At 46.2% G+C, this 25,997-nt stretch overlaps 1 protein-coding gene across 3 annotated transcripts in view; it reads right to left on the bottom strand.

The window, feature by feature from the left end:
• Positions 1–19,581: 19,581 nt before the first annotated feature.
• DHX57 (DExH-box helicase 57) overlaps positions 19,582–25,997 on the bottom strand; it is a 67,874-nt gene continuing 61,458 nt past the window's right edge. For all 3 annotated transcript variants that reach the window (XM_066595861.1, XM_066595860.1, XM_066595859.1), the window contains 3 exons: positions 24,077–24,211; positions 23,804–24,004; positions 19,582–21,020 (listed from right to left, as the gene is read on the bottom strand). In XM_066595861.1, coding sequence (XP_066451958.1) covers positions 20,877–21,020; positions 23,804–24,004; positions 24,077–24,211 — 480 coding nt within the window. In that variant the 3' untranslated portion in view covers positions 19,582–20,876. The remainder of the gene's footprint in view (positions 21,021–23,803; positions 24,005–24,076; positions 24,212–25,997) is intronic.

Genomic DNA, 25,997 nt, shown 5'->3' with positions numbered 1-25,997 from the left:
ATTTCAAAATTAGAAGAACAGATTAAGGATGCGCTAAGAGGCAATAATGATGCGAAGAAGGTTAGTCCCCAGCACCAAAGTATTAGAAGAAAGAAAAGTGAGACCACGAAGACGTCTGGCGAATATCCTAGGTCTGAGGATGCAGAAAGCGAAGGGGGGTAAGTGTGAAATACAGTAAATGCCGTTATATGTAATTTTCTTGCACTCATGCTATCTTGTGTTCTCAGATTATAGATCTGCTGTCCGCTTCCTACTACATATAATCCATACATTCTGCACATACAGATTATGGCAGTACTGGCCAGTTACTACATAATTCACAAAACTGCATATACAGATTATGGCAATGCTGGCCCATTACTAAGTGATCCACAAAACTGCATCTACAGATTATAACTGCCTGTCCACGGGTGATAATCCGTCCGTGGGTAATGCAGTGAACGCTTTCCATAGCATTGCTATTGAAAGCACTACGCGGTGTCAGCTCACAGCAGAAAACTGACAGCAGCCTCCTCTCCTGCTGGCGATATTCAGCAATGGCCGTGGACAGGGGGCCTATGGCAGTGCTGGCCAGTTACTACGTAATCCAGAAAACTGCATATACAGATTATGGCAATGCTGGCCAGTTACTACGTAATCCACAAAACTGCATATACAGATTATGGCAGTGCTGGCCAGTTACTACGTAATCCAGAAAACTGCATATACAGATTTTGGCAGTGCTAGCCAGTTACTACATAATCCACAAAACTGCATATACAGATTATGGCAGTGCTAGCCAGTTACTACGTAATCCACAAAACTGCATATACAGATTATAGCAGTGCTGGCCAGTTACTACATAATCCAGAAAACTGCATATACAGATTATGGCAGTGCTGGCTAGTTACTACATAATCCACAAAACTGCATCTACAGATTATGGCAGTGCTGGCTAGTTACTATGTATCACACAGGATATAACTCTATACATTATAATAGTGCTGGCCAATTGATATGTAATCCATAAAGTCTGTATATACAGTAACGTTGAGCGACATGTCCTAGAATTAAAACTTTTTTTTCCAAATGTAAAATATATGTAGGGAATAACTTGCTGATCAACAAAGGTCTGACTGCTTGGACCTCCACCGAGCCAGAGATATCGTCTCCCGCCATGTCCCTTTACTATTGACAGAGGTAGCCGGCATTCACTTCAGTGATAACTGACAGTATATTTGGGACCGCTGCAGATTGCAGGGTGCTTGAACTCAGCTGTCTTTGGCAGTTCCCGCTGAAGTGAATGGAGCAGTGGCGTGTGTGCATGGACACTGTTGTCAAAATGTAGGGACAAGTTTGATGAAGTATCTCTGGGTTGGTTGGGAGTCCTAGCGGTCTGATCCCCACCGATCAGCAGATCATCCTGTGAGTTTGGTGAACAACCAAATCTGAAATGGGAATATACTTTTAAAGGGAACCTGTCGCTACAAAATCAGTTTTAAAGCCCCCAGCACAGAGTAACTTATTTGCATTACAAAAGCATTCCACACATGCTTGCACCCAAAAAAAACTATTTAGCAATAACTAAAAATCTTACTCTATATTTTTCACGCCCCGTATGCAAATGCACCTCCTAGAATCAAAGGCGGCGCCATCAGCGCTCCATGTTATACCCCTCTCACTGACACCTCCTGTGTGGGGACGTCGCACTGAGGTCTTGCACACATGCTATGCACCCCTCCAGTCACGTCTACCCACTAATGCGCCCTGAAGCGAGGTGTATACACCACGACTTTACCTGTGCACTGCACATGCATGGGAAGATACGGCTGGAGGCGCTCAGGCCGTGTGCGAGACTTAAGCGCTGATGTCTTCACACGTGGTCGCCGTAAGAGGGAGAGGAAGCAGGTTTCATCTGTGAAGTGCTGAGGGCTGATGGCGCTGCCTACTTGACTTGAGCCCATGTATTTGCATACAGGACACGAAAAATATAAAGTAAGACTTCCAGTTATTGCTAAATAGTTTTTTGGGTGCGAGCCCGTGTGGAATATTTTTTTATTCCTACATTACATTGTGCGGGCAACGGACTGTAAAGGTTCCTGTTAAACAAGAAAATCCAGAATCCTTCTTATTTGCTATACCAAGACACTTTTCTTACATGAGAGAAGTGCATGCAGTGCAAATCCTTAATATATACCCATTATCGGAGGTATATGGGACCGCTCTGATAAAATCAGTACATAATAAGAAATTGCTGTGCATGCAATTCATTTATGTAAGGAATGGGATTTAAACTTCAATGCTCTATACATATGAATGATGGGAATCCGCCCCATCCCCAGTTCAGTCACCGCAGCTCCCCCCCCCATGTACTGTACACTTCCCCCAGTCATCGCAGGCCCCTACATGTACCGTTCCCCCCTCTTGCCAGTCATTAGAGCCCCCCATGTACTATCCATTCCTTCCAGTCACCACAGCCCTCCATGTACCATCCCTTCCCCAGTCACAACACCCCAAGTACTATCGACCCCATTGTGGAGCCACTGTGAACGCCATCTTGCCTGCGAAAAGTGGGTACGTAATCATTCTGATGATTTATGTTCTAACCAGCTAATCATGGAGCGACAGGATTGTCCCTGGTCGACATTGGACTGGAGGAAGTAAAAGGCCAAAATCTGATCTCTCATATGCACGTCAATGCCGGCAGGGAACAATGCAGATTAACAGTCCAACACTGATTGGCTGAGCGAACCAGCACTATGTTTCATCTCTTCATTGCTTACCGCCACATCAGTGTAAAGCACACTATTGCACCCCCAGCGGTTCCATACCTTGTAGCCCGTCGTGCTACTGCCCAAAGGGGCAGAACTAATGCTGACTTCACGATTCAGATGAAAATCAGAATTGGGCTTCACCAAAATGGCAAATTAATGGGAATTTCCGGGCAATAACTCTTGATGACCTATCCTTAGGATAGATGAATAGTTAATCTGCATCAGATCCGCTGCTTAGGATCACTGATCGCCTGGACCATTGCACGAGATCCGCAAAGAAATAGAACATGCCGCCATTTGTTTTCTGCGTGTGTTTTTACGCGGACAAATCACGGCCGCTGCAGCATTTCAGAATAAAACCCCCTCAATGACAACAGGCTTCCTTGTCCTGGGTCCATGCTGCTGATCTATCATATCTATCACAGGTCAGCATGAACCCAAGACAGTATTTCAGAATAAATGCACTTTGAAGTTTGACTTGGCACTTAGTCCAAGTCACAGGGGTGGGCCGCACCGGACCCTCCCTGCCCACTGCATAATAAATAGAATTACAAGATGTGCCAGATTATCAAGAGGAAAATAAATTATTTGTTGAGGTTCTCCACTCTGGATAATAGAGGAGGGTCTGAGGGTCCTGAACAGATCCACCTACTACCGTTTACCGACACTTGTCCAATGTAAATGGGCATTTACAGTCGCTGGACTTACCAGACTCTAATTCACACCAGCGCTGTTTTATGATATGTCGGGCCGGTGTGCATTGAGGGAGAGTAGCTGTGTCCTGCTCCGGCTAACAGACGGGGTCTTAGAGGGGTCCTTACAATACACGAGCTAATTCTTCCAAGTCACTTTACACTTCTGATATGGGCAGAACTCCAAACAAGACATTTCTTCTCCTATCGTTAGATATTATATACATATTATTTTATCCATATCACTGACTACAGGTTTACATGTGAGGTTCTTGGCGCAGATTTTATTCAAATCATGCGAGCCCATCTGCCCCGTCACGGCGACCTCATTCAGATGGGTCCCTACACTAAGACTATATCTATGTAAGAGGAGATATGCAGATGTGGCATGTGTCACTTCTCCATGTGGCTCATGTCATCATCTGTCAGAGCACAGAAACACATTGTCCTCTATAAAGCATCAATAGGCTGCAGAACCTTCTAATAACTGAGATAGTCTGCAGATGTTACATCCATACACATCTATGTGGCTTCTATTCTACATTCTGTAGGTCATTCCAGTAGGAGCCTTGTTATATGCCACTTTATATAATAATACCTATAGACAGATGATGCTGTGAGTTCCCATACAGGCAAAGTGGAAAACACACTGCAAGTGTTAAAGGGATTCCCCCGGGAACACATAAATAGCTGCTAGATAACCCGCCACTAGAGCTAGCCTTCTATTACCCTCATCTAAACACTGCGCCCCCTGCAGACCAGATCCAGAGATAAGCACTCCAGGACTGCAGGATAACCATAAGGATATAAGAAGGTTAGAGCGCATGTAGTGATCGTCTATTTATCTGCTATATAATTGCTACTTACATCTAACCAGAGAATCCATATAAAGCCGACCAATTACACTGGAGATCTCCTGTTCTACATATACAGTGTTAGTATAGGGACCCATCTGATTGAGGAGCCCTGGAGGGCCTGATGGGAAGCGAAATGTCATTTACAATGTGTGCTCTGCTTATTTAGGGACAATACTCAGTGTCATTGGAAGGCTTTATCCATTGCAATGTGTCCTGTATTCTGCTTATTCTGTATGGTCAGTCACATCTTGCCTCATCTTATTTTACTTTATCTTGGCTTATCTTTCTTATCTACTGTAGACTATTTTATTAATGTCATCAAGCTTAACCCTTTCCAATCCATTTATTTTTTCTCATCCATTTTCCCCAGCTCCAAATAAATTGGAGCTGGGGAGAATGGATGAGAAAAAATAAATTTTCCCTTCACCCTCCTGATCTGACAGAGTTCAGGAGGGTGCAGGCAGTCACTACGCCTTGGGTGCAGTGTCTTCCGCATTCTCCCTTCAGCCTCCCGGTTCGGCGATCATGTGATAGCTGTGGTCAGGTGACACCAGCGGTCACATGATCGCCAGGCGGAATTTCTGTGCATTACATAGCGCTAATTGAGCGCTGTGCAATGTGTAAAGGAGAAGGCAGAAAGGGTTAAAAACCCTTTCTTCCTTCTTCTCGGTGGTCCTCAATGAGGACCAGTGCAGGAGTGCATCTGCACCCAATGTGTCTGATGATCAGGTACAGATGCACTCCTGCACTGTAGTGTCAGGCCTGTCCCGACATCGGAGCTGTGGAGGAAAATGATGATGTCGGGGCAGGCCCGATATTGGATTGGAAAGGGCTAAATATGTTCTTTATCCAGTGGATCTTTGCATTGGCTTTGGGTCTTTGATCTGGCTGTGGGCCTTTGCTGCGTCTCTTGGCATTTGTTGTGGCTCTTGGTCTTCTCCAGCTTGACTAACTGTAGCTTATCTATCTTATCTATCCTATTGTATCTGGTTTAAATTAGTATAGCTTATTTTCTTTATTACACCTGTCTTTGTATTGGCTAGGGGTCTTCTCCACCTTGACTAACCTTAGCTTATCTATCTTATTTTACCAATTTTACATGTAGTATCTGACCTATCTTAATTTTGCTTATCCTCTCCTTTATACCTGTCTTGGCTTTGGCTCTTTGACTTTGCTGCGGCACTTTGGTCTTGGTGCGGCACTTTGGTCTTGGTGTGGCACTTTGGTCTTTGCTGCGGCTTCTCTTGTTCTTCTCCAGCTTGACTTACTATAGCTTATCTATCTTATCTTTCCTATTTTACCTGTAGTATCTGACTTACCTTAGTATAGCTCATTCTCTTTATTGTACCTGTCGTTGTATTGGCTATGTCTCTACTCCAGCTTCACTGACCATAGCTTATCTATCTTACTATACCTATTTTATCGTAAGTATCTGACCTACCTTAATTTTGCTTATCCTCTCTTTTATACCTGTCTTTGCTTTGGCTCTCTGACTTTGCTTTGGCTCTCTGACTTTGCTTTGGCTCTCTGACTTTGCTTTGGCTCTCTGACTTTGCTTTGGCTCTCTGACTTTGCTTTGGCTCTCTAACTTTGCTTTGGCTCTCTGACTTTGCTTTGGCTCTCTGACTTTGCTTTGGCTCTCTGACTTTGCTTTGGCTCTTTGACTTTGCTTTGGCTCTTTGACTTTGCTTTGGCTCTTTGACTTTGCTTTGGCTCTTTGACTTTGCTTTGGCTCTTTGACTTTGCTTTGGCTCTTTGACTTTGCTTTGGCTCTTTGACTTTGCTTTGGCTCTCTGACTTTGCTTTGGCTCTTTGACTTTGCTTTGGCTCCTGGTCTTTGCTGCGGCGCTTTGGTCTTGGACTTTGCTGTAGCTCTTGGCCGTTGCCGTGGCTCTTGGACTTAGCTTAAAGGGGTTGTCCCGCGCCGAAACGGGTTTTTTTTTTTTTCAACCCCCCCCCCCCCCCCGTTCGGCGCGAGACAACCCCGATGCAGGGACGTACAGAAAGCTTACCGGAGCGCTTACCTTAATCCCCGCGCTCCGGTGACTTCTATACTTACCTGTGAAGATGGCCGCCGGAATCCTCTTCCTCCGTGGACCGCAGCTCTTCTGTGCGGTCCATTGCCGATTCCAGCCTCCTGATTGGCTGGAATCGGCACGTGACGGGGCGGAGCTACACGGAGCCTGCATTCTGCACGAGCGGCTCCATTGAAGAGAGCAGAAGACCAGGACTGCGCGGCTAATTTGGCCATCGGAGGGCGAAAATTAGTCGGCACCATGGAGACGAGGACGCCAGCAACGGAGCAGGTAAGTAAAAAACTTTTTATAACTTCTGTATGGCTCATAATTAATGCACAATGTATATTACAAAGTGCATTATTATGGCCATACAGAAGTGTATAGACCCACTTGCTGCCGCGGGACAACCCCTTTAATCTCTTTATTATACCTGTGTTTGCTGTGGCTGTGGATCTTTGCTGTGGCTCTTGGCCTTTTTCAGGTTGAATAACTATAGCTTATCAATTGTATTTTATCTGTAGTATCAGACTTACCTTAGTATGGCTCATTCTCTTTATTGTTTGTACCTGTCTCTGTATTGGCTGTGGCTCTTCTTTAGCTTGACTGACCTTAGCTTATCTATCCTATTTTACCAACTCTATCTGTAGTATGTGACCTACCTTAATTTAACTTATACTCTCTATTATACCTGTCTTTGCTGTTTTTTTTGCTGTGGCTGTTGGTATTTTTGTTTACTGTGACTGTTGGGTCTACATATTGACTAATCTCACATGCGTGTTTTGAACACAGTGCTAATTATGGTACAACGCTCCCATTTATTTCAATGGGGCCTCGCAGTCCTGCGCTTGAACACAGCTTTTTATAACACCAAGATTTTTGAGCGCTGTCTGCTGAATTTTGGAGCGTTTTTGTGCTTTTTAACGCACCTAATCACCCATAGCAATGATTGGATGCCTTAAGCTGCATTTGAAAAAGCTGCTAAAAAAACTGTTGTAAAATGTCGCAATCAAAATCGCAAGGTTTTACCAACATTGTGTGTGAGAGTCGCCTTAGCTGATCTATTTATTTTACCAGCTATTTGTTCAGTATCTTACCTACCTCAGTTTAGCTAATCCTCTCTATTATACCTGTGTTTGCTGTGGTTTTTGGCAGTTATGTTATTCAGGCGGCATAGATTGTGATGCCATATTACCTCTTCTGAGAAATGTACTGGTTATTGTGAGGTCACAGCACTGGGGTTCTAGGAGTGTTTAACAAATATCTTACTGTGTGATTACAGGAGGAAGGGTGCCTTCACACGTTGTCCGTTTGATCTTCAGCAGATTTCACAGTTGCAAATGAATTCAAATTATAGGATCTGCTGCAGATCTGCACCAAAATCTGTGAAAATATTTGCAAATTGGCGACGTGATCGCACCCTTAAAGTCAGTTATGTGGCCTGTGTCTCCACACACCATTTTGTTCTATGCCTTTATACAATGCTTGCGGCACATTGTGCTACCTCCATGGGTAAAATATATTATAAAGAAAACATAAGACCACCTCAAGTGGCCCCCCTGCATCCCATAGAATATAACCTAACCCCACTGCGTTCCTTCTGAAAGGAAACAACATTACAGTTTTGGACTAACAGCTCGTCCTGCTGCAGACGGCTGTAGCTGGGCTTCTATCGGTGCTTCGGATATGCCTTCAGTGTGATTGTAAAGGTAAGTACCGTTGGAAAGTAGAACTTGTATTACAAAAAACCAAGTCCCAAGAAACTCACAAGACACCAATGATATCATCACACAGTTACCGCAGCGCTGAGCAGAGCCGATCACACAAACATCCATCTCCCTTCACCCAAATGACAGTTTACAAACCTAAAGGAAGTCTAGTACCTAAATTTGACCCATTGATCCAATTTGCTGTTATTTGTGCGTGGTCACAAGGATCCAGGCGTTTACCTTTATCTTCTTCCAAACTGTTTCCTATGCCAAGATATCTGGCAATGACTTTCTCCCGCACTGTATGCTGATGAACTGCGGGGAGCGCTGTAGGCGTCACTCAGAATTGTTTTTAGCTGAAAAGGCTGGAAGAAAGCCGGGCCGCTGGCGGAGGAGGAACCCCCATCAGATGGTCCGGGGTTCATAGCATACAGTGCTCTAGAAAGTAATTGCCCAACATCTTTGCATAGGAGACGCTTTGGAAGAAGATAAAGGTTCCTTGTGGCAGCAAGTAGATTGGATTCATTGGCCAAATTTAAGTGACTGACTTCATTTAAATCTAGCAATCCTATTCCGCAGTTACTATGGTAACACACTACCTAAAAATATTCAGACCCTGGATTGCTATTATGTTGCTTATTTACTATTAGATTGAAATGCCAGGTGTTTGAAAAATATAGCAATAAACCCATTATCACCCCGCTATCATTAGCACATGTAATCATACCGCACAGTCTACCTCCTCCCCCTCCATGCTGATTCTATCCTCCTGTTGGATGAAGGAACGATGCATCATCTCTACTGGTCTCAGATGTGTCTCCTCCTTCTCAGACCTGGAGAAAGTGATGTCTGTAAAGAGGCAGCGATTCTATTCAAGTGGCATAGATTGTGATGTCATAATTCTGCTTATGAGGTTACAGTACTGATGTTCTACGAGTCCTTCAATATTTCTTACTGTGAGACTTCAGCTATATCAGCTGATTTTAACCCTTTAACCCCTTAGTGACGGCCCAATAGTGTTTTTACGTCTTGCTGTTGCAGGACGTGTATGGAGGGAGGTAGTGCCGCTATTTCCCTTCATACAATGCGGGCATCAGCTGTTTTTTACAGCTGACACCCACGGGCACCCTTTAAATGCCGTTGTCAATTCTGACAGCGGCATTTAAATCCCCCGAACGATGTCCGGGAGTCCCATGCGGCGCTTTTATGCTGGGCAGGAAAGATAGTCCTGGAACTATCTTCCTGGCCGGATTACAGGCGCTGCCATAGACTCCTATAGGAGCCAATGACAGCGGCAGGAGAAGGGTCGTGGGAGGGAGTTTAGCAGCGTGACTGCTAAACTCCCTCCCCCTACTCTTCTCCTCCCCTTGCAGCTGTTTGCAATCAGAAGGGGCGTAGCTAAGCTCTGCCACTCTGTCCCCTCCCATTGCAAACAGTGGAAAGGGGCGGAGAGGGATAGGAGCTCAGTACACTAGCTCCCACCTCGTCCCCCCTCCTTCCCTTGCAGAGGGCCGTCGAGGGGCAGTGAAGGGGGTGATAGTTTAGGAGAGCTAAGCTGTCTCGTTCCGTCCAATGGTCTATATACACCGAGCCCGTGCATCACATGGTAGTGTATATCGGCCGGCTGTGAAAACGCCAGCCGGTGTACGCTCGTCTAAATAAACCCTAACTCTGTGGCGCACACGGTGTAGTTATGTCATTGCTGCCAGAGGACCAAGAGTGCCTTTAGACAAAACGATTATCTTCAAAAAATCGTTCAAACAAGCAAAAGTGAATGATAATCGTTCAGTCTAAACGTGAGTCAACGACGGAACGACAAATGATAATCGTTCACTCTGCATTAATTTTAAGCAGGCATAAAAATCATGGTTGGCTCGTTTGTATTAAACTACAATTGTTCAGTCGTTCTCAGTCACTTATACAGCGGATGGGAAAGACTAAACGACTCTTGTTTGAACGAGCCAACGATGTATCTGCCTGTATGAGATTTGGAATTCCGCCTCCGAACTCTGCTGCGGGAAGCCCGCATGCGCGGTCTGACCTCCTGTGTGCAGGCGGCCTTAGACTTGGCCAGAAAAGGTCGGCCTGGGATTGCTGGATAACTGTCTGGTCACCTGGACAGGTGAGTATATGCTACCTGTGAAGGCAGTTCTCCTATGTGCAGGGGGTCTACAGCACGTGGGGCGGAGTATATTAGGGGGCGCAATGTGTGGTGCTATCTTTGACCAACGCCTCCAGTGCTGATGTGAATGTGGCGCTGCTTGTATAATGAAATGTTCAGCAGTTGTCCAATGTACTTTATTGATCAGTGCCTTGGGATTGTAAATGGGAACATTCATGCTTCCATCTAGAGGCGATGTAGAACTAATCAAGCAAGGAAAACGATTACTTCTAAATACCCCACTCTGGAATCAAGTATTCATCATTGGGGCAGTGTTTGTACCTAGATGCTGATATCCCCCATGCTATAGTCTCTGTAAGTGTAACATCCTATAGATATGCCACGACTGTCTCAGATGGTAATACTCATGTAACTCATTTCAGTAATGGCTGAAGTATTGTATTAGATCACAGAAGTCACAGAGCAGGGGCTGTCTGTCCGGATGGGGGGGACGCGTCTCTGCACTCCATTTACCTAACCAGATGTATTATTATTAGGGTGCTTTCACTTGGGTCAGAATTAGTCCGCAGGACGCACAGCGACGCGCAGGGAATTCACCAGAATCCGCAGGCGCTGATTTGGGTGCATCCAACAAGCTGATTCCGTCCTGTGTGAAAGCAGACAAGAAGGAATAAGGAGCCGCAGGGATAAAGGCCATCTAGTATTGTAGAGCAAAACAAGTCTATAGGCTACTATTATGTAATGAGTGCAGAAGCAATGAACCCGGGAGCAAATCTATAAAAGCAGACATGCAGTTATGTGGTTGGAGGGGAAATGTGCCAGAATGGAAAAGATAGAACTGGCGGTATTACTGTGGGAGTAAGAAAAGGGGGAAGACAAGGAGAGAAAAATGAGGCCATGAAGGTTTAGATGACACCATATCAAATGATGGAAAATTCTATATTTTGGTCCTCTAACTGTACATTTGGTAGTGACTATTCTGAATATTGAGCATTGCCCCAGTCATTCCAGTGGAACAAAGCAGCAATATTCACAAGAGCTGCTATGAAAAGTATATCGTTATGAGTAAGGTCCAGCCTGCAGCATCTGAAGGAAAGGCCAAGACTTGTAAAAGCCCCGATAACTCCTGTAACAAAGAGCAACGGCCAAGAAAATGTTTACTGCAAAGTTTTCTTTTAAATGGGTGCTGATAGATGAGTCTCACGGCTGCCGCTAAGTACTGAGGGGCCTTTATTAGGCCCATCGCTATACCCTATATATATCCTCAGCCCCGGTAATCTCTATCAGACAGAGAGAACCCCTAACCTTGTGATGCCATGATCGTTATTGATCGCCTGTAATTACTGCTGGGGGGGGGGGGGTGTCACTATTATTACTGCTGGGGGGGGGGGGTCACTATTATTACTGGGGGGGGGGGGTCACTATTATTACTGGGGGGGGGGGGGGTCACTATTATTACTGCTGGGGGGGGTGGGGGTGTCACTATTATTACTGCTGGGGGGGGTCACTATTATTACTGCTGGGGGGGGTCACTATTATTACTGCTGGGGGGGTGTCGTCACTATTATTACTGCTGGGGGGGTGTCGTCACTATTATTACTGCTGGGGGGGTGTCGTCACTATTACTGCTGGGGGGGTGTCGTCACTATTATTACTGCTGGGGGGGTGTCGTCACTATTATTACTGCTGGGGGGGTGTCGTCACTATTATTACTGCTGGGGAGGGTGTCGTCACTATTATTACTGCTGGGGAGGGTGTCGTCACTATTATTACTGCTGGGGGGGTGTCACTATTATTACTGCTGGGGGGGTGTCGTCACTATTACTGCTGGGGGGGTGTCGTCACTATTATTACTGCTGGGGGGGTGTCGTCACTATTACTGCTGGGGGGGTGTCACTATTACTGCTGGGGGGGGTGTCACTATTATTACTGCTGGGGGGTGGTGTCACTATTATTACTGCTGGGGGGGTGTCGTCACTATTATTACTGCTGGGGGGGGTGTCGTCACTATTATTACTGCTGGGGGGGGTGTCGTCACTATTATTACTGCTGGGGAGGGTGTCGTCACTATTATTACTGCTGGGGAGGGTGTCGTCACTATTATTACTGCTGGGGAGGGTGTCGTCACTATTATTACTGCTGGGGGGGTGTCGTCACTATTATTACTGCTGGGGGGGTGTCGTCACTATTACTGCTGGGGGGGTGTCGTCACTATTACTGCTGGGGGGGTGTCGTCACTATTACTGCTGGGGGGGTGTCGTCACTATTACTGCTGGGGGGTGGTGTCACTATTATTACTGCTGGGGGGTGGTGTCACTATTATTACTGCTGGGGGGGTGTCGTCACTATTATTACTGCTGGGGGGGTGTCGTCACTATTATTACTGCTGGGGGGGGGGGGGTGTCGTCACTATTACTGCTGGGGAGGGTGTCGTCACTATTATTACTGCTGGGGGGGTGTCGTCACTATTATTACTGCTGGGGGGGTGTCGTCACTATTATTACTGCTGGGGGGGTGTCGTCACTATTATTACTGCTGGGGGGGGGTGTCGTCACTATTATTACTGCTGGGGAGGGTGTCGTCACTATTACTGCTGGGGGGGTGTCACTATTACTGCTGGGGGGGGTGTCACTATTATTACTGCTGGGGGGTGGTGTCACTATTATTACTGCTGGGGGGGTGTCGTCACTATTATTACTGCTGGGGGGGGTGTCGTCACTATTATTACTGCTGGGGGGGGGTGTCGTCACTATTATTACTGCTGGGGAGGGTGTCGTCACTATTATTACTGCTGGGGAGGGTGTCGTCACTATTATTACTGCTGGGGAGGGTGTCGTCACTATTATTACTGCTGGGGGGGTGTCGTCACTATTATTACTGCTGGGGGGGTGTCGTCACTATTACTGCTGGGGGGGTGTCGTCACTATTACTGCTGGGGGGGTGTCGTCACTATTACTGCTGGGGGGGTGTCGTCACTATTACTGCTGGGGGGTGGTGTCACTATTATTACTGCTGGGGGGTGGTGTCACTATTATTACTGCTGGGGGGGTGTCGTCACTATTATTACTGCTGGGGGGGTGTCGTCACTATTATTACTGCTGGGGGGGGGGGGGGTGTCGTCACTATTACTGCTGGGGAGGGTGTCGTCACTATTATTACTGCTGGGGGGGTGTCGTCACTATTATTACTGCTGGGGGGGTGTCGTCACTATTATTACTGCTGGGGGGGGGGTGTCGTCACTATTACTGCTGGGGAGGGTGTCGTCACTATTATTACTGCTGGGGGGGTGTCGTCACTATTATTACTGCTGGGGGGGTGTCGTCACTATTATTACTGCTGGGGGGGGTGTCGTCACTATTATTACTGCTGGGGAGGGTGTCGTCACTATTATTACTGCTGGGGAGGGTGTCGTCACTATTATTACTGCTGGGGGGGTGTCGTCACTATTATTACTGCTGGGGGGGTGTCGTCACTATTATTACTGCTGGGGGGGGGTGTCGTCACTATTATTACTGCTGGGGAGGGTGTCGTCACTATTATTACTGCTGGGGAGGGTGTCGTCACTATTACTGCTGGGGAGGGTGTCGTCACTATTATTACTGCTGGGGAGGGTGTCGTCACTATTATTACTGCTGGGGGGGTGTCACTATTATTACTGCTGGGGGGGTGTCACTATTATTACTGCTGGGGGGGTGTCACTATTATTACTGCTGGGGGGTGTCGTCACTATTATTACTGCTGGGGGGGTGTCGTCACTATTACTGCTGGGGGGGTGTCGTCACTATTACTGCTGGGGGGGTGTCATCACTATTACTGCTGGGGGGGTGTCATCACTATTATTACTGCTGGGGGGGGGTGTCACTATTATTACTGCTGGGGGGGTGTCACTATTATTACTGCTGGGGGGGGGGTCACTATTATTACTGCTGGGGGGGGGGTGTCACTATTATTACTGCTGGGGGGGGGGTGTCACTATTATTACTGCTGGGGGGGGGTGTCACTATTATTACTGCTGGGGGGTGGTGTCACTATTATTACTGCTGGGGGGTGGTGTCACTATTATTACTGCTGGGGGGTGGTGTCACTATTCTTACTGCTGGGGGGGTGTCACTATTATTACTGCTGGGGGGGGGGGGGCGGTGTCACTATTATTACTGCTGAGGGGGTGTCACTATTACTGCTGGGGGGGGTGTCGTCACTATTATTACTGCTGGGGGGGAGGTTACTTATTACTGGGGGGGGGTCGGGGGGGGGTCACTATTATTACTGGGGGGGGGGAGTTGTCACTATTATTACTGCTGGTGGGGGGGCACTATTATTACTGCTGGGGGGGTGTCACTATTATTACTGCTAGGGGGGTGTCACTAGTATTGCTAAGGGGGTCACTATTACTGCTGGGGGGTGTCATACTGCTGGGGGGGGGGGTGTCACTATTTTTACTGCTGGGGGGGTGTCGTCACTATTACTGCTGGGGGGGGTGTCGTCACTATTATTACTGCTGGGGGGGGGGGTGTCACTATTTTTACTGCTGGGGGGGTGTCGTCACTATTACTGCTGGGGGGGGGTGTCGTCACTATTATTACTGCTGGGGGGGGTGTCGTCACTATTATTACTGCTGGGGGGGTGTCACTATTTTTACTGCTGCGGGGGGGGGGGGGGGGTCACTATTTTTACTGCTGGGGGGGGTGTCACTATTTTTACTGCTGGGGGGGTGTCACTATTTTTACTGCTGGGGGGGTGTCACTATTTTTACTGCTGGGGGGGTGTCACTATTTTTACTGCTGGGGGGGTGTCACTATTTTTACTGCTGGGGGGGTGTCACTATTTTTACTGCTGGGGGGGTGTCACTATTTTTACTGCTGGGGGGGTGTCACTATTTTTACTGCTGGGGGGGTGTCACTATTTTTACTGCTGGGGGGGTGTCACTATTATTACTGCTGGGGGGGGTGTCGCTATTATTACTGCTGGGGGGGTGTCGCTATTATTACTGCTGGGAGGGTGTCACTATTACTGCTGGGAGGGTGTCACTATTACTGCTGGGGGGGTGTCACTATTATTACTGCTGGGGGGGGTGTCACTATTATTACTGCTGGGGGGGGTGTCACTATTATTACTGCTGGGGGGGGTCACTATTATTACTTCTGGGGGGGGGGGTCACTATTATTACTTCTGGGGGGGGGTGTCAATAGTGACGACCCCCCCCAGCAGTAATAATAGTGACACCCCCCCCCCCCCAGCAGTAATAATAGTGACACCCCCCCCCCCCAGCAGTAAGAATAGTGACACCCCCCCCCCAGCAGTAAGAATAGTGACACCCCCCCCAGCAGTAATAATAGTGACACTCCCCCCAGCAGTAATAATAGTGCCACTCCCCCAGCAGTAATAATAGTGACACCCCCCAGCAGTAATAATAGTGACACTCCCCCAGCAGTAATAATAGTGACACCCTCCCAGCAGTAATAGTGACACCCCCCCAGCAGTAATAAGTGACACCACACCCCCAGCAGTAATAATAGTGACACCACACCCCCAGCAGTAATAATAGTGACACCACACCCCCAGCAGTAATAATAGTGACACCACACCCCCAGCAGTAATAATAGTGACACCCCCCCAGCAGTAATAATAGTGACACCACACCCCCAGCAGTAATAATAGTGACCCCCCCCCCCAGCAGTAATAATAGTGACCCCCCCCCCCAGCAGTAATAATAGTGACCCCCCCCCAGCAGTAATAATAGTGACCCCCCCCCAGCAGTAATAATAGTGACACCCCTCCCCCCAGCAGTAATAGCGACCCCCCCCCCCCCTGCAGTAATAATTGTGACACCCCCCCAGCGGCCCCCAGCAGTAATGACAGTGACAGCCCCCAGCAATAATAATGCCTGCCCCCGGGATCCACATACTTACCCCTCCTCCCCGTGGAAGCGCCGCTCTTCTTCTGCCTGATCGCTGGTGCACACGTCCTCCCCCTGCTCTCACAGTACCAAGTAGGAGACGTCGGGGGACGAGGGGGGAGGATCCCGGCTGCACACTGACATCACAGAGTGCGCTGGGATCAGTGCAGATAGCAGCGCTGATGAGTAAATGCCAACAGGGGAGCCGCGGCCCATGCAGGCATTCACTGATGTGGTCAGCGGCCGATGGTGATGCGTGCCAGCAAGGAGGGCTCTGCGTGCCGCCTCTGGCACGTGTGTCATGGGTTCGCCACCACTGATCTAGCGGCTCAGTTACAGTAAAATGTGGACCAATATGCTGCAGAATACCATACTGAATCTACAGGTCTCCTTGCCTGCCTGTATAGCATCTTGTAACCAAGCTAGAGCCGGTACAACAGGGTACTAAAAGCCTCCACGCCAGGCCCCTATCACATTTTGTATCCAAGCTAGAGGCAGTTCAACAAGGCACTAAAGCCTCCATGCTACTCGATATGACATCATCTTGTATCTAAGCTAGAGCTGGTACAACAGGGTACTAGAGAGTCTCCATAGCCCCTGTATCAGATCTTGTATCCAAGCTAGAGATGGTACAATAGTGTACTAGAGCTGCCATGCCTGCCTGCACCACATGTTATATTCCAGCTTGAGGCTGTACAACAAGATAATTAGAGCCACCAGGCCCCTTATATCACATCTTGTACCCAACCTAGAGGCAGCCCAACAGCATACTAAAGCCTCCATGCCCATCCGTATTACATCTGCTATCCAAGCTAAAGATAGTACAAAAGGGTAGCCTCCATGCCTGCCTGTATCACATCTAGCATCCAAGCTAGAGGCGATACAACAGCACACTAGAGACTACAATGCCGCCTGTATCACATCTGCTTTTCAAGTGAGAGGTGATACAGCAGGGTAGTAGAGCCTCCATGGCCCCTGTATCACATCTTGTGTCCATGCTAGAGATGGTACAACAGGATACTAAAGTCTCCATGCCTGCCTGCATCTCATCTTGTATCCAAGCTAGAGTTGGTACAACAGGGGTACTTGAGTCTCCATGCCCACCTAGATTACATATGGTTTCCAAGCTAGAAGCAGTACAACAGGGTACTAGAGCCTCCATGCTTGCCTGTATCACATCTAGTATCAAAGCTAGAGGTAGTACAGCAGAGTGCTAGAGCCTCCCTGCCTGCCCATATCACATATTGTAACCAAGCTAGAAGCGGTACAACAGAATGCTAGAGCCCCCCATAGCCACCTGTTTCACATCTTCTATTCAAGCTAGAAGCGGTACAACAGGATACTACAGCCTCCATTCCCGCCGTATCACATCTTTTATCCAAGCTAGGGGTGGTACAACAGGGTACTAGAGCCTCCATGCCCTCCTGTATCATATATTGTGCCCAAGCTAGAGGCAGCCCAACAGAGTACTAAAGCCTCCATGCCCACTCATATCACATCTGCTATCCAAGCTAAAGGTAGTACACTAGGGTATTAGAGCCTCCATGCCCACCTGTATGACATCTAGTATCCAAGCTAGAGGCGGTACAACAGGACACCAGTACCTCCATGTCTTTACCACATCTGCTATCCAAGCTAAAGGTAGTACAACAGGGTACTAGAGCCTCCATCCTGCCTGTATCACACCATAAATCCGAACTAGAGGTGGTACAACAGGGTACTAGAGCCTCCATGCCCACCTTTATCACAGCTTTTATCCAAGCTAGAGGCGGTACAACAGGGTGCTAGAGCATCCATGCCTGCCCGTATCACATTTTGTATCCAAGCTAGAGGCAGACGAACAGGCGACCAGTTTTTTGCAATAAATTATCCTTTTCCTCTGATATTGTAATCACTAAGGGCGGTTTCAGACTGCCATATGTGCAACTTCGATCACCGCTATGAAGTTTTTTTCACCTTCTCGGACTTTTCAAACGCTACGCCATAGTGCAGGCGCTTGAGAAAAACAGGGGTAATACTAACTACGTGCAGGAAAGATATGGAAACTTTTATCTTTTCTCGAGCATAGTATTCACACCTGAGAAAAGAGCTAGTGAAAACTAAACTATTTAAGTCAATGATTTTGCTTTGTCCCATTAAGCGCTCATGCTGATATTTGTTTACAGGTCACCCATTTTTCTAATAACTCCTCCCCACATTACCTTTCTCCCCACGAATCCTGTCTTCTTTTCAGCTATTGCCCTGAAAAAAACTTAAGGTGTCACTATTTCTTTTGTTAGATCAGTTTTTCATCCATTCAACTACTCTTGCAGACCCCGAAGGCCAATATTTGATACTTATTGGCACCATCCAAGACATTCCAGTGACAACAGTGTCGTATTATACTCCAGATTCTAAACGAACTCCGTTTCTATCAAAACACCTTGAAGTTGATGTGACCAATAAAGTTGAAACGCTTATATGCGGTGACTCCAATTGTATCCTCAACTAAAGTCTTGTTAGAAACGCCATTACCCCAACATTCTATATCTCACACTTTTAAAAACACTCCTCGTTCACTACCACCTGGTGAACTGAAATGTGAAGTGTGTCACCTGGGGATGAACAACAGCAAAGGCGGTTTGGGGAGTAACCTAGCATTGCATGAGCTATTCGGATTGGAACTAAGTACCAAACGTGGTAAAGCTGTAAATGAGGTTTCCAGTATTAGTATGTTATGGGCGCTTCTATTGGTGGATTTCCAGATCCAGGACTAGTCTTCATCTGAGAGGGCACAACCCATATCTTCCTCCCAGCGTAATACATATGTCAATTGTGTACAATAAAGTATATCTGTGAGATAAGGCCCATGGCATGTGGGTATTGTAAAGATGTTTTTCCATCGCATCAAAGACTGCCATATTGCCAAGATATGCCATAACTTCATGATCACCAGGCTTCCACTCATGCTTGGAAATGAAGATGCCATAGCCCTGGTGTCGCCCTGTATCCTTCCTGTGCAGAATAAATGCAGCCAGCGGCTGAAAGTGCTAGTGAGCAGGAATAAGTTTGATGGGGAGACACAGCGCTAAACTAGTCCTGCACCCTCTCCACTCTTTGGATCAGTGGGGGGGGTCTTTCCAGCCCTACCAGCACTGATATTTAGGCCAGGCTCACACTGGCGTATTTGAATAATGTATTATGTGCGTGACGGACGCATGGAGAATACGCTGAGAATTGCAACAATTTACATACATTGTTATACACACACAGAAGCGTTTTTTCATTGAGCAGAATACACGAGTAAAAAAAACAAAAATTCAGCAGGTTATATTTTACCACGTATTACATGTGGTAGAGGTCTATTGTTCTCTATGGGTGCGTACACAATGCTGAACATATGCAATTGGTTGTCATGGCGATGTTCGATGATGAATATACACCCATTAAAATGGGTAAATGGGTTTTCCCATTACTTAAAATTGCTCCACAACCACTCTGTCCGTCCTGGCTGCTGCTGACCAGGACATGTGACAGCTGCAGCCAATCACTGGTCACAGTAGTGGCCTTCTATAGGCTGTGATTGGCTGCAGCTGTCACATATCCTGGTCAGCAGCAGCCAAGGAGGACAGAGTGGTTGTGGAGCAATTTCAAGTAATGGGAAAACCCCTTCAAAGTGAACAAAAAAAGGATTTTAGATCATTTGCTTGCAATCTTCTAGTAGTTTCTCAATTGTTTTTTCATATAAAGACAATTACGAACTGCTTCTATGTGAACACAATAGGAAAATCTTCTCAACACGGTTACCATCATGATGTATCAATGATACAACTGTCTTGGGATGTCACATCATATTTAACCCTGCGAGACCCATGAATAAAAGGCATTGAAAAGCAAGATGAAACTGCAACTGCAAGGCAACAAAATTTAAGGCCCAATGTCCACGGCCAGATTTGATTTGCAGAATCCTCACGGGTCACCCGTGCGGAAGATCCGTATTCAAAAGTGCACATAGGGAAGCATTGGCATCCGCAACTGAAATTAAGCATGCAGATTTGATTTGAGGACAATTTTGTGTGGAAAACAAATAGCAGCATGCTCCGATTCAGTGCAGATTCTGTGCAGACGGCCTCAATGGGAGTCAATAGGTGCAGACGATCTGTAATGCATCTGCAAATACAATTTCGGATGCACTGCGGATTTGAAGGTAAAAATCAGTTAGAGAGGTGGGGAATAGGCTGGGAGGTGGGGTTGCGAATTTATTTTCTGCACGGATGATCCGCAGTGCATCTGCGGGGAAAAACCATTACAGCCGCGATCTCCCACAAATGGTTTCAGCAGGTCTCCTACTGCCGAAATCAGCGGAATCCGATACAACTGTGGACATGAGGCCTAACACAGATCTTTCTTCACAGTTTTGTGATGCGGTAGAGATACTGCGTGTGACGCCAACTTTACACTACAGTTAGATACCAGTCACCAGGAGCCGACACGGTGGGCCGGAACACGGATGAACACGTCTATCACTGGCCTGAATGCTGACAGCTGTAACATAGGTCACAATAAACAATGGTTTCTATTACAAAGTAACAGTTTTATTCCATTACTGATCAGCTTGGAGCCCCTTTAGTTGTTCACATACAATCCCGTGTATGCGAAAAGCAGCACACAAAAATATGTCCTGAAGAAAAAAGGTTTTTACTGCTTATTTGCCAATTACCATCTGAATAATGTCACTAGCTTCCAGCAGTAAAGATCTTGTTACATGCAGACATCACATACATGGTCTTCCAAAAAGGGACAACAATGGAGTAACTTTCATCTGGGAGTTCTCATTCTCTGTTTTTCTAGCATTACTGTGTTGTCACCAGTTTTACAATCATGGCAATAATCCGGGATCCGCGGGGGCAGGTGCACAGGTCCATTGTTGGGTTCTTGATTTTGTCCTGTAGCAACTGATCAAGTTCACTGCGCAGCTCTTTGACCAGTTCAGCTACCTGTAAAACATACAGTGGATTATGTGCAATGTTTATTGGCTACGTTACATAGACGTTGTTAATAGAGATGAGCGAGCACACTCTGCTAAGGCTGAAGCACGAGCGAGCATCGGTCTTCTCGAGTAACTCATTACTTGTCCGAGCAAATGCTCGGAAAGGGGGCAGCAGGGGGGGGGGGGGGGGGAGAGAGATCTCTCTAACTCGAGCCCCCCTCGCTACGTAGCCCGCCTGCCAGTCAAGATGAAATAGAATACACTTCTAGCTTTCAAGGGAACCTGTCATAAGCAGCATAAAACTATGATATGGTTCTTATATAGTTTAGATCAGTGGTTCTCAACCTTTTTCAGCCCAGCGTTACCTTTAGGTATTGGGATGGTGGCCAGCGCCCAAAGCCTTACTAGTTTAAACCCAGTAAAAGTTTACCTTGTTTACAAAGTTAAAAGTACAAATTAAAATACGGAATACTTTTTTTGGAAAAATCTCGGAATATCTGAAGTTTGTTTCTCGCTTTTGTCAGAAGCTGCTGAACCACGCTGAAGCCCCTCTCCAACTTAACTTCCTGCCACAGAATAGGATAGGAATTCTTCGCTTTTCACCCAAAAACATTCATAGCCCCATTGTTGGAAAAGTGCTTGGGCTTTGCTATTGTGTTTCAAGTTGATCAACTGCTCTTGTAATCTGGGATGATATTCTCCTGCATCTGCTGAAAATGGATTTAGTGCCCACGTCAGTATTTCAAGGATACATAGATCATGAAACCTAGTTTCCATATCTTCTTTGGCTTGTTTAAGGTGTGAGCAAAAAACGTCTAAGTCTGCATCTAGAAGTTTGTCTCCATTTTTGCGTGCAATTTCTTGAATACTCAGAAACTGACAGAGCTCGCGTCGACTCAGGTTATAGGTATGCAGGTCCAGTTTGAAAATCACTATACCATTAGCCTTAAAGGGGTTGTCCCGCGCCGAAACGGTTTTTTTTTTTCAATAGCCCCCCCGTTCGGCGCGAGACAAACCCGATGCAGGGATTAAAAAAAAAAAAACAGATAGTACTTACCCGAATCCCCGCGGTCCGGCGTCTTCATACTTACCTTGTGAAGATGGCCGCCGGGATCTTCACCCTCGGTGGACCGCAGGGCTTCTGTGCGGTCCATTGCCGATTCCAGCCTCCTGATTGGCTGGAATCGGCACATGACGGGGCGGAGCTACGAGGAGCCGCTCTCCGGCACGAGCGGCCCCATTCAGAAAAGAAGAAGACCGGACTGCGCAAGCGTGTCTAATCCGGCAATTAGATGCTGAAAATTAGACGGCACCATGGAGACGAGGACGCCAGCAACGGAACAGGTAAGTGAATAACTTCTGTATGGCTCATAATTAATGCACAATGTACATTACAAAGTGCATTAATATGGCCATACAGAAGTGTATACCCCCACTTTGTTTCGCGGGACAACCCCTTTAATGAAATTCATTTTCTGTCCTTGTAGCTTTGTGTTGAACTCATTGAGTTTGTCAAATATGTCTGCGTGATAGGCAACGTCAAGACGTCGTACTTCAATTGCATCACAAAGGTTTGGATCAATCGGCCAAAGAAAATCGGTTCATAGAGGCGTCGTAAGCACTTTCCTCTTGCCAGCCACCTCCCTTCCACTCTTTTGTATATAGAGAAGCCTTTCGGGTCGGTGGTTAAATTTCTGGTAAACCGTTCCTCCACTACCTCTTTATTCAGATTAATGAAATGAACGTAAGCTAACAGCAATGTTTCATTGTCTCCAACCATTTACTGCATTCCTTCAGTCCAGATTGTAATAATAAAGTCTATGCAACTTGGGTATATAGGAATTGCATGTTAACATAGCAACATACACCTGGGGCAAAAACGTATGTTAATCATTAGCGTCATTACATACTAGGCCAATCATGAGTGGTTATGATGTTGTGGGAGGGGGGGGGGGGGGGAACAGTGTGCATGTAATTGGTGCGGCATGTTAAACTATATCTGTATTGTATTTCCTTTGAATAAATCAGAAGGGTATTGGAGGCTGACGGAGAACACCAGTCAGTTCAAATACATATATTCATGAATGAAGCTTCTCATTATAACCAATTTGGAGCAGATCAGTGAAATCTTCTGGAATATGATTTATTCCCTTTACAATACCATGAAACCTCTAGCACATGCCGATTTCCTGAAGGACAAAAATATCCGAGGGTGTTGACATTCAAAATACTCAGTGCTTCTCTGACCAGACGTCGGAGGCATTTCTGATTTCCCTCACATACACTAGATCATCCAATGTATGGCCAGCTATAGAGGGATGAAGTAGACCGTAACCCAAAAAAAACATTAAAGGCCCTTTTACATGGGCCCATTATCAGACATGAATGTTCATACGACAGTCTGCTCGCCCGATCATTGACTCTTGTGAACGCACTCCAATCAACTGACAAATGGATCTTTAACGTGGATACAAAGTGCTCATTGATCGATAGCAAATTTCCCGGTTTACAGGGAGATGTGCCGCTGACAAAAGCAATCTGTACAAGAAAGAACGATATTATAAAAAAGTGATCTTCTCCCAACAACAAACGTCTGCCTGTATGTGAATGGCATGCTGATCTGCGTTAGTTCTAAACTGCAGCATAGATCCATGTGAAAAGGGCTTTAACAAAATGTGATTGTTCTCAGGTCTTTAAACAGACACATTTGGACATTAGTCTCCTTTTACATATTGTACTTTTTTCCCTAGAATTAGTTTTTTAGGTCCTAACGATAAGTGGTGGTTTTACCTGATGTGAGGCAGCTGCAAAACGGATCCATCCATCATCCAGTGAGATGAGAAATTCTCCTTTGAAAAGCTCAACATTAACTTGTCCGCCACCAAATAGCGCCAAAGGGTATACGGACACCATGCTGCAGTCTCGCACAAAAACACGGCTGGTCTTAATCTTTTCATGATACACCAAGTAAGGGCTGTCAAAGTGTCGCACCTAAAACACACAGAAATTATAAGGATGGTGATTACCATGGACTGGGCTGACATGAGGAAAGGTGGGACCAACCTGATGATTAATGGAGGAGGGGTGGATGTGAATATAACCGTCATTCTTGGTAACAAACTTCAGCTCCTCAGCTTTTGGTTGCATTTTTACAGCTCCGGCTCTTGTCACTTGATATTTGCCTTCTGGCAGTTTCACCTGAGAACATTCAAAGACACTGTTCATACTGGTTCTGAAATAATCACATTAAATGTCTAATTTTAAAGAGCTTCTGAAGCCACCAACAATCAGCTGTTAATAGAGCTGCTTGCTTAGTAAAAAGTAAAAACCCTTAAGGAGAGTTTACACATCATGGGGTTTGCTACAGTATTTCGGCAGCAGATTTTCACACCAAGCTTCTGCAGCAATGCGCAGTACAATGTAACCAAATGGGGTTTTAAGAAACCATGTGGACTTGGAGCAGAAAAAAATCTGCAAGGAAGATAGGCATACTGTGGATTTACAAACTGCAGCTGCTTGTTGCTGAAATGGCACAAGTTTTCACTGCGGAATTCCGTGGTGAAACGGACATCAAAAACTGCACATGGATTGCAGTGCAGATTTTCTCCGTGATGTGTGAACATACTCATTAGGGCTCAGTCACACGGGCGTTTTTTCGCACAATTTTTTTGTGCGCAAAACTAATGCGCACAAAAAAAAAATCGTGTGACGGAAGCCAACGTCACGGCTGAAAAAAAACGCTGCTAGCAGCGTTTATCAGCCCAAAGGACTCAGTCACCGCTCAAAAAGAGCACTGCCCGCTATTCCCTGCCACAGCTGTGGCAGAGGAGAACGATGTTCTCCCATTGAATTCAATGGAGCCGGCAAGACAGCCGGCTCCATTGAAAGCAATGGGCTGCCGGCAAGCGCTGTAGTAATTTTCGGGGAAGGGCTTCAAATATAAGCCCTTCCCTGAAAACTATCCAAAAAGTGTAAAATATATATTATACACATATACATACATATATATATATACACATACACATACACATACTCACCTTTTTGCAGCTGCCGGGGAGCAGCAGTGTCCAGCCGGCCCTTCTCCTGAACTGCTTTCTGTAGTATTTAGCCTGCTGAATGGGCTGCCTCTGATTGGCTGAAGGCTGGGACCAATCAGAGGCAGCACTCACTCACCTATTCATGAATTCACGCTATTACAGGCGTTCTGTGAATCGTTGTGTCATATAATTTTCGGCACATCCGCATAAAAAAACTTACATGTGACCTCTCCCATTGCAAAGCGTTGGGTATATATAGATGCAGATCGCAAGCGCATCTGCGAGTCGGGCAACAAAAACACCCGTGTGACTAAGCCCTTAGGCTGTACTTGCATCTGCGTTCTTACATCAGTTTTTAGAAATGGATCTAGCTTTTTTTTTCGTTCGTTCACATCAACATGGGAGGTTCTGTGCGGTTATATGGGTCTGTCGAAAAAAATTGTTAGTTTCCATTTTTATCAGTTATATATCCGCCATGATCAATGTTCAATAGATCTGTTTTCTTTGTGGGAAATGTAGTTCTAGTTTATATCTGCAAACGCACAGTTGTATTGAACAGATCAGTTCTGGAAACAAACAGATACAAACAGAACAGTTTTTGTCCATTTCCCATTTGCAACAATTTAAGCAAAAAATAAATTTATAAAAAAGTTAAAAAAAAATCAGAAGGCTACATTCTGTTCGGTTTCTTTTATTTCATACAGACGGAAAAAAGTCTTGCAGGTTAGTCTTTCTTCCCCATCAAAAACTGCGCAAACTGAGGTGAACTGAAGCGGATTGAGAAGAAAAGACCCATTGAAATCAGCGGTGATTTTACAGGATGCTTTTTTCCCCCGGTTTTTCTGCTCCAAGGACAGAACAGAAAAACGCAAACCTGAACGCTGATGTGAATATATCCCAAGAATGTATTATAAAGGGCTGTTGAAAGCATTATTGCCTAGAAATGC

The sequence above is a fragment of the Eleutherodactylus coqui genome, chromosome 3, assembly GCF_035609145.1.
Source record: "Eleutherodactylus coqui strain aEleCoq1 chromosome 3, aEleCoq1.hap1, whole genome shotgun sequence".
In the NCBI taxonomy this organism is placed as follows: Eukaryota; Metazoa; Chordata; class Amphibia; order Anura; family Eleutherodactylidae; genus Eleutherodactylus; species Eleutherodactylus coqui.
This window is presented reverse-complemented; position numbering and strand designations above follow the sequence as displayed.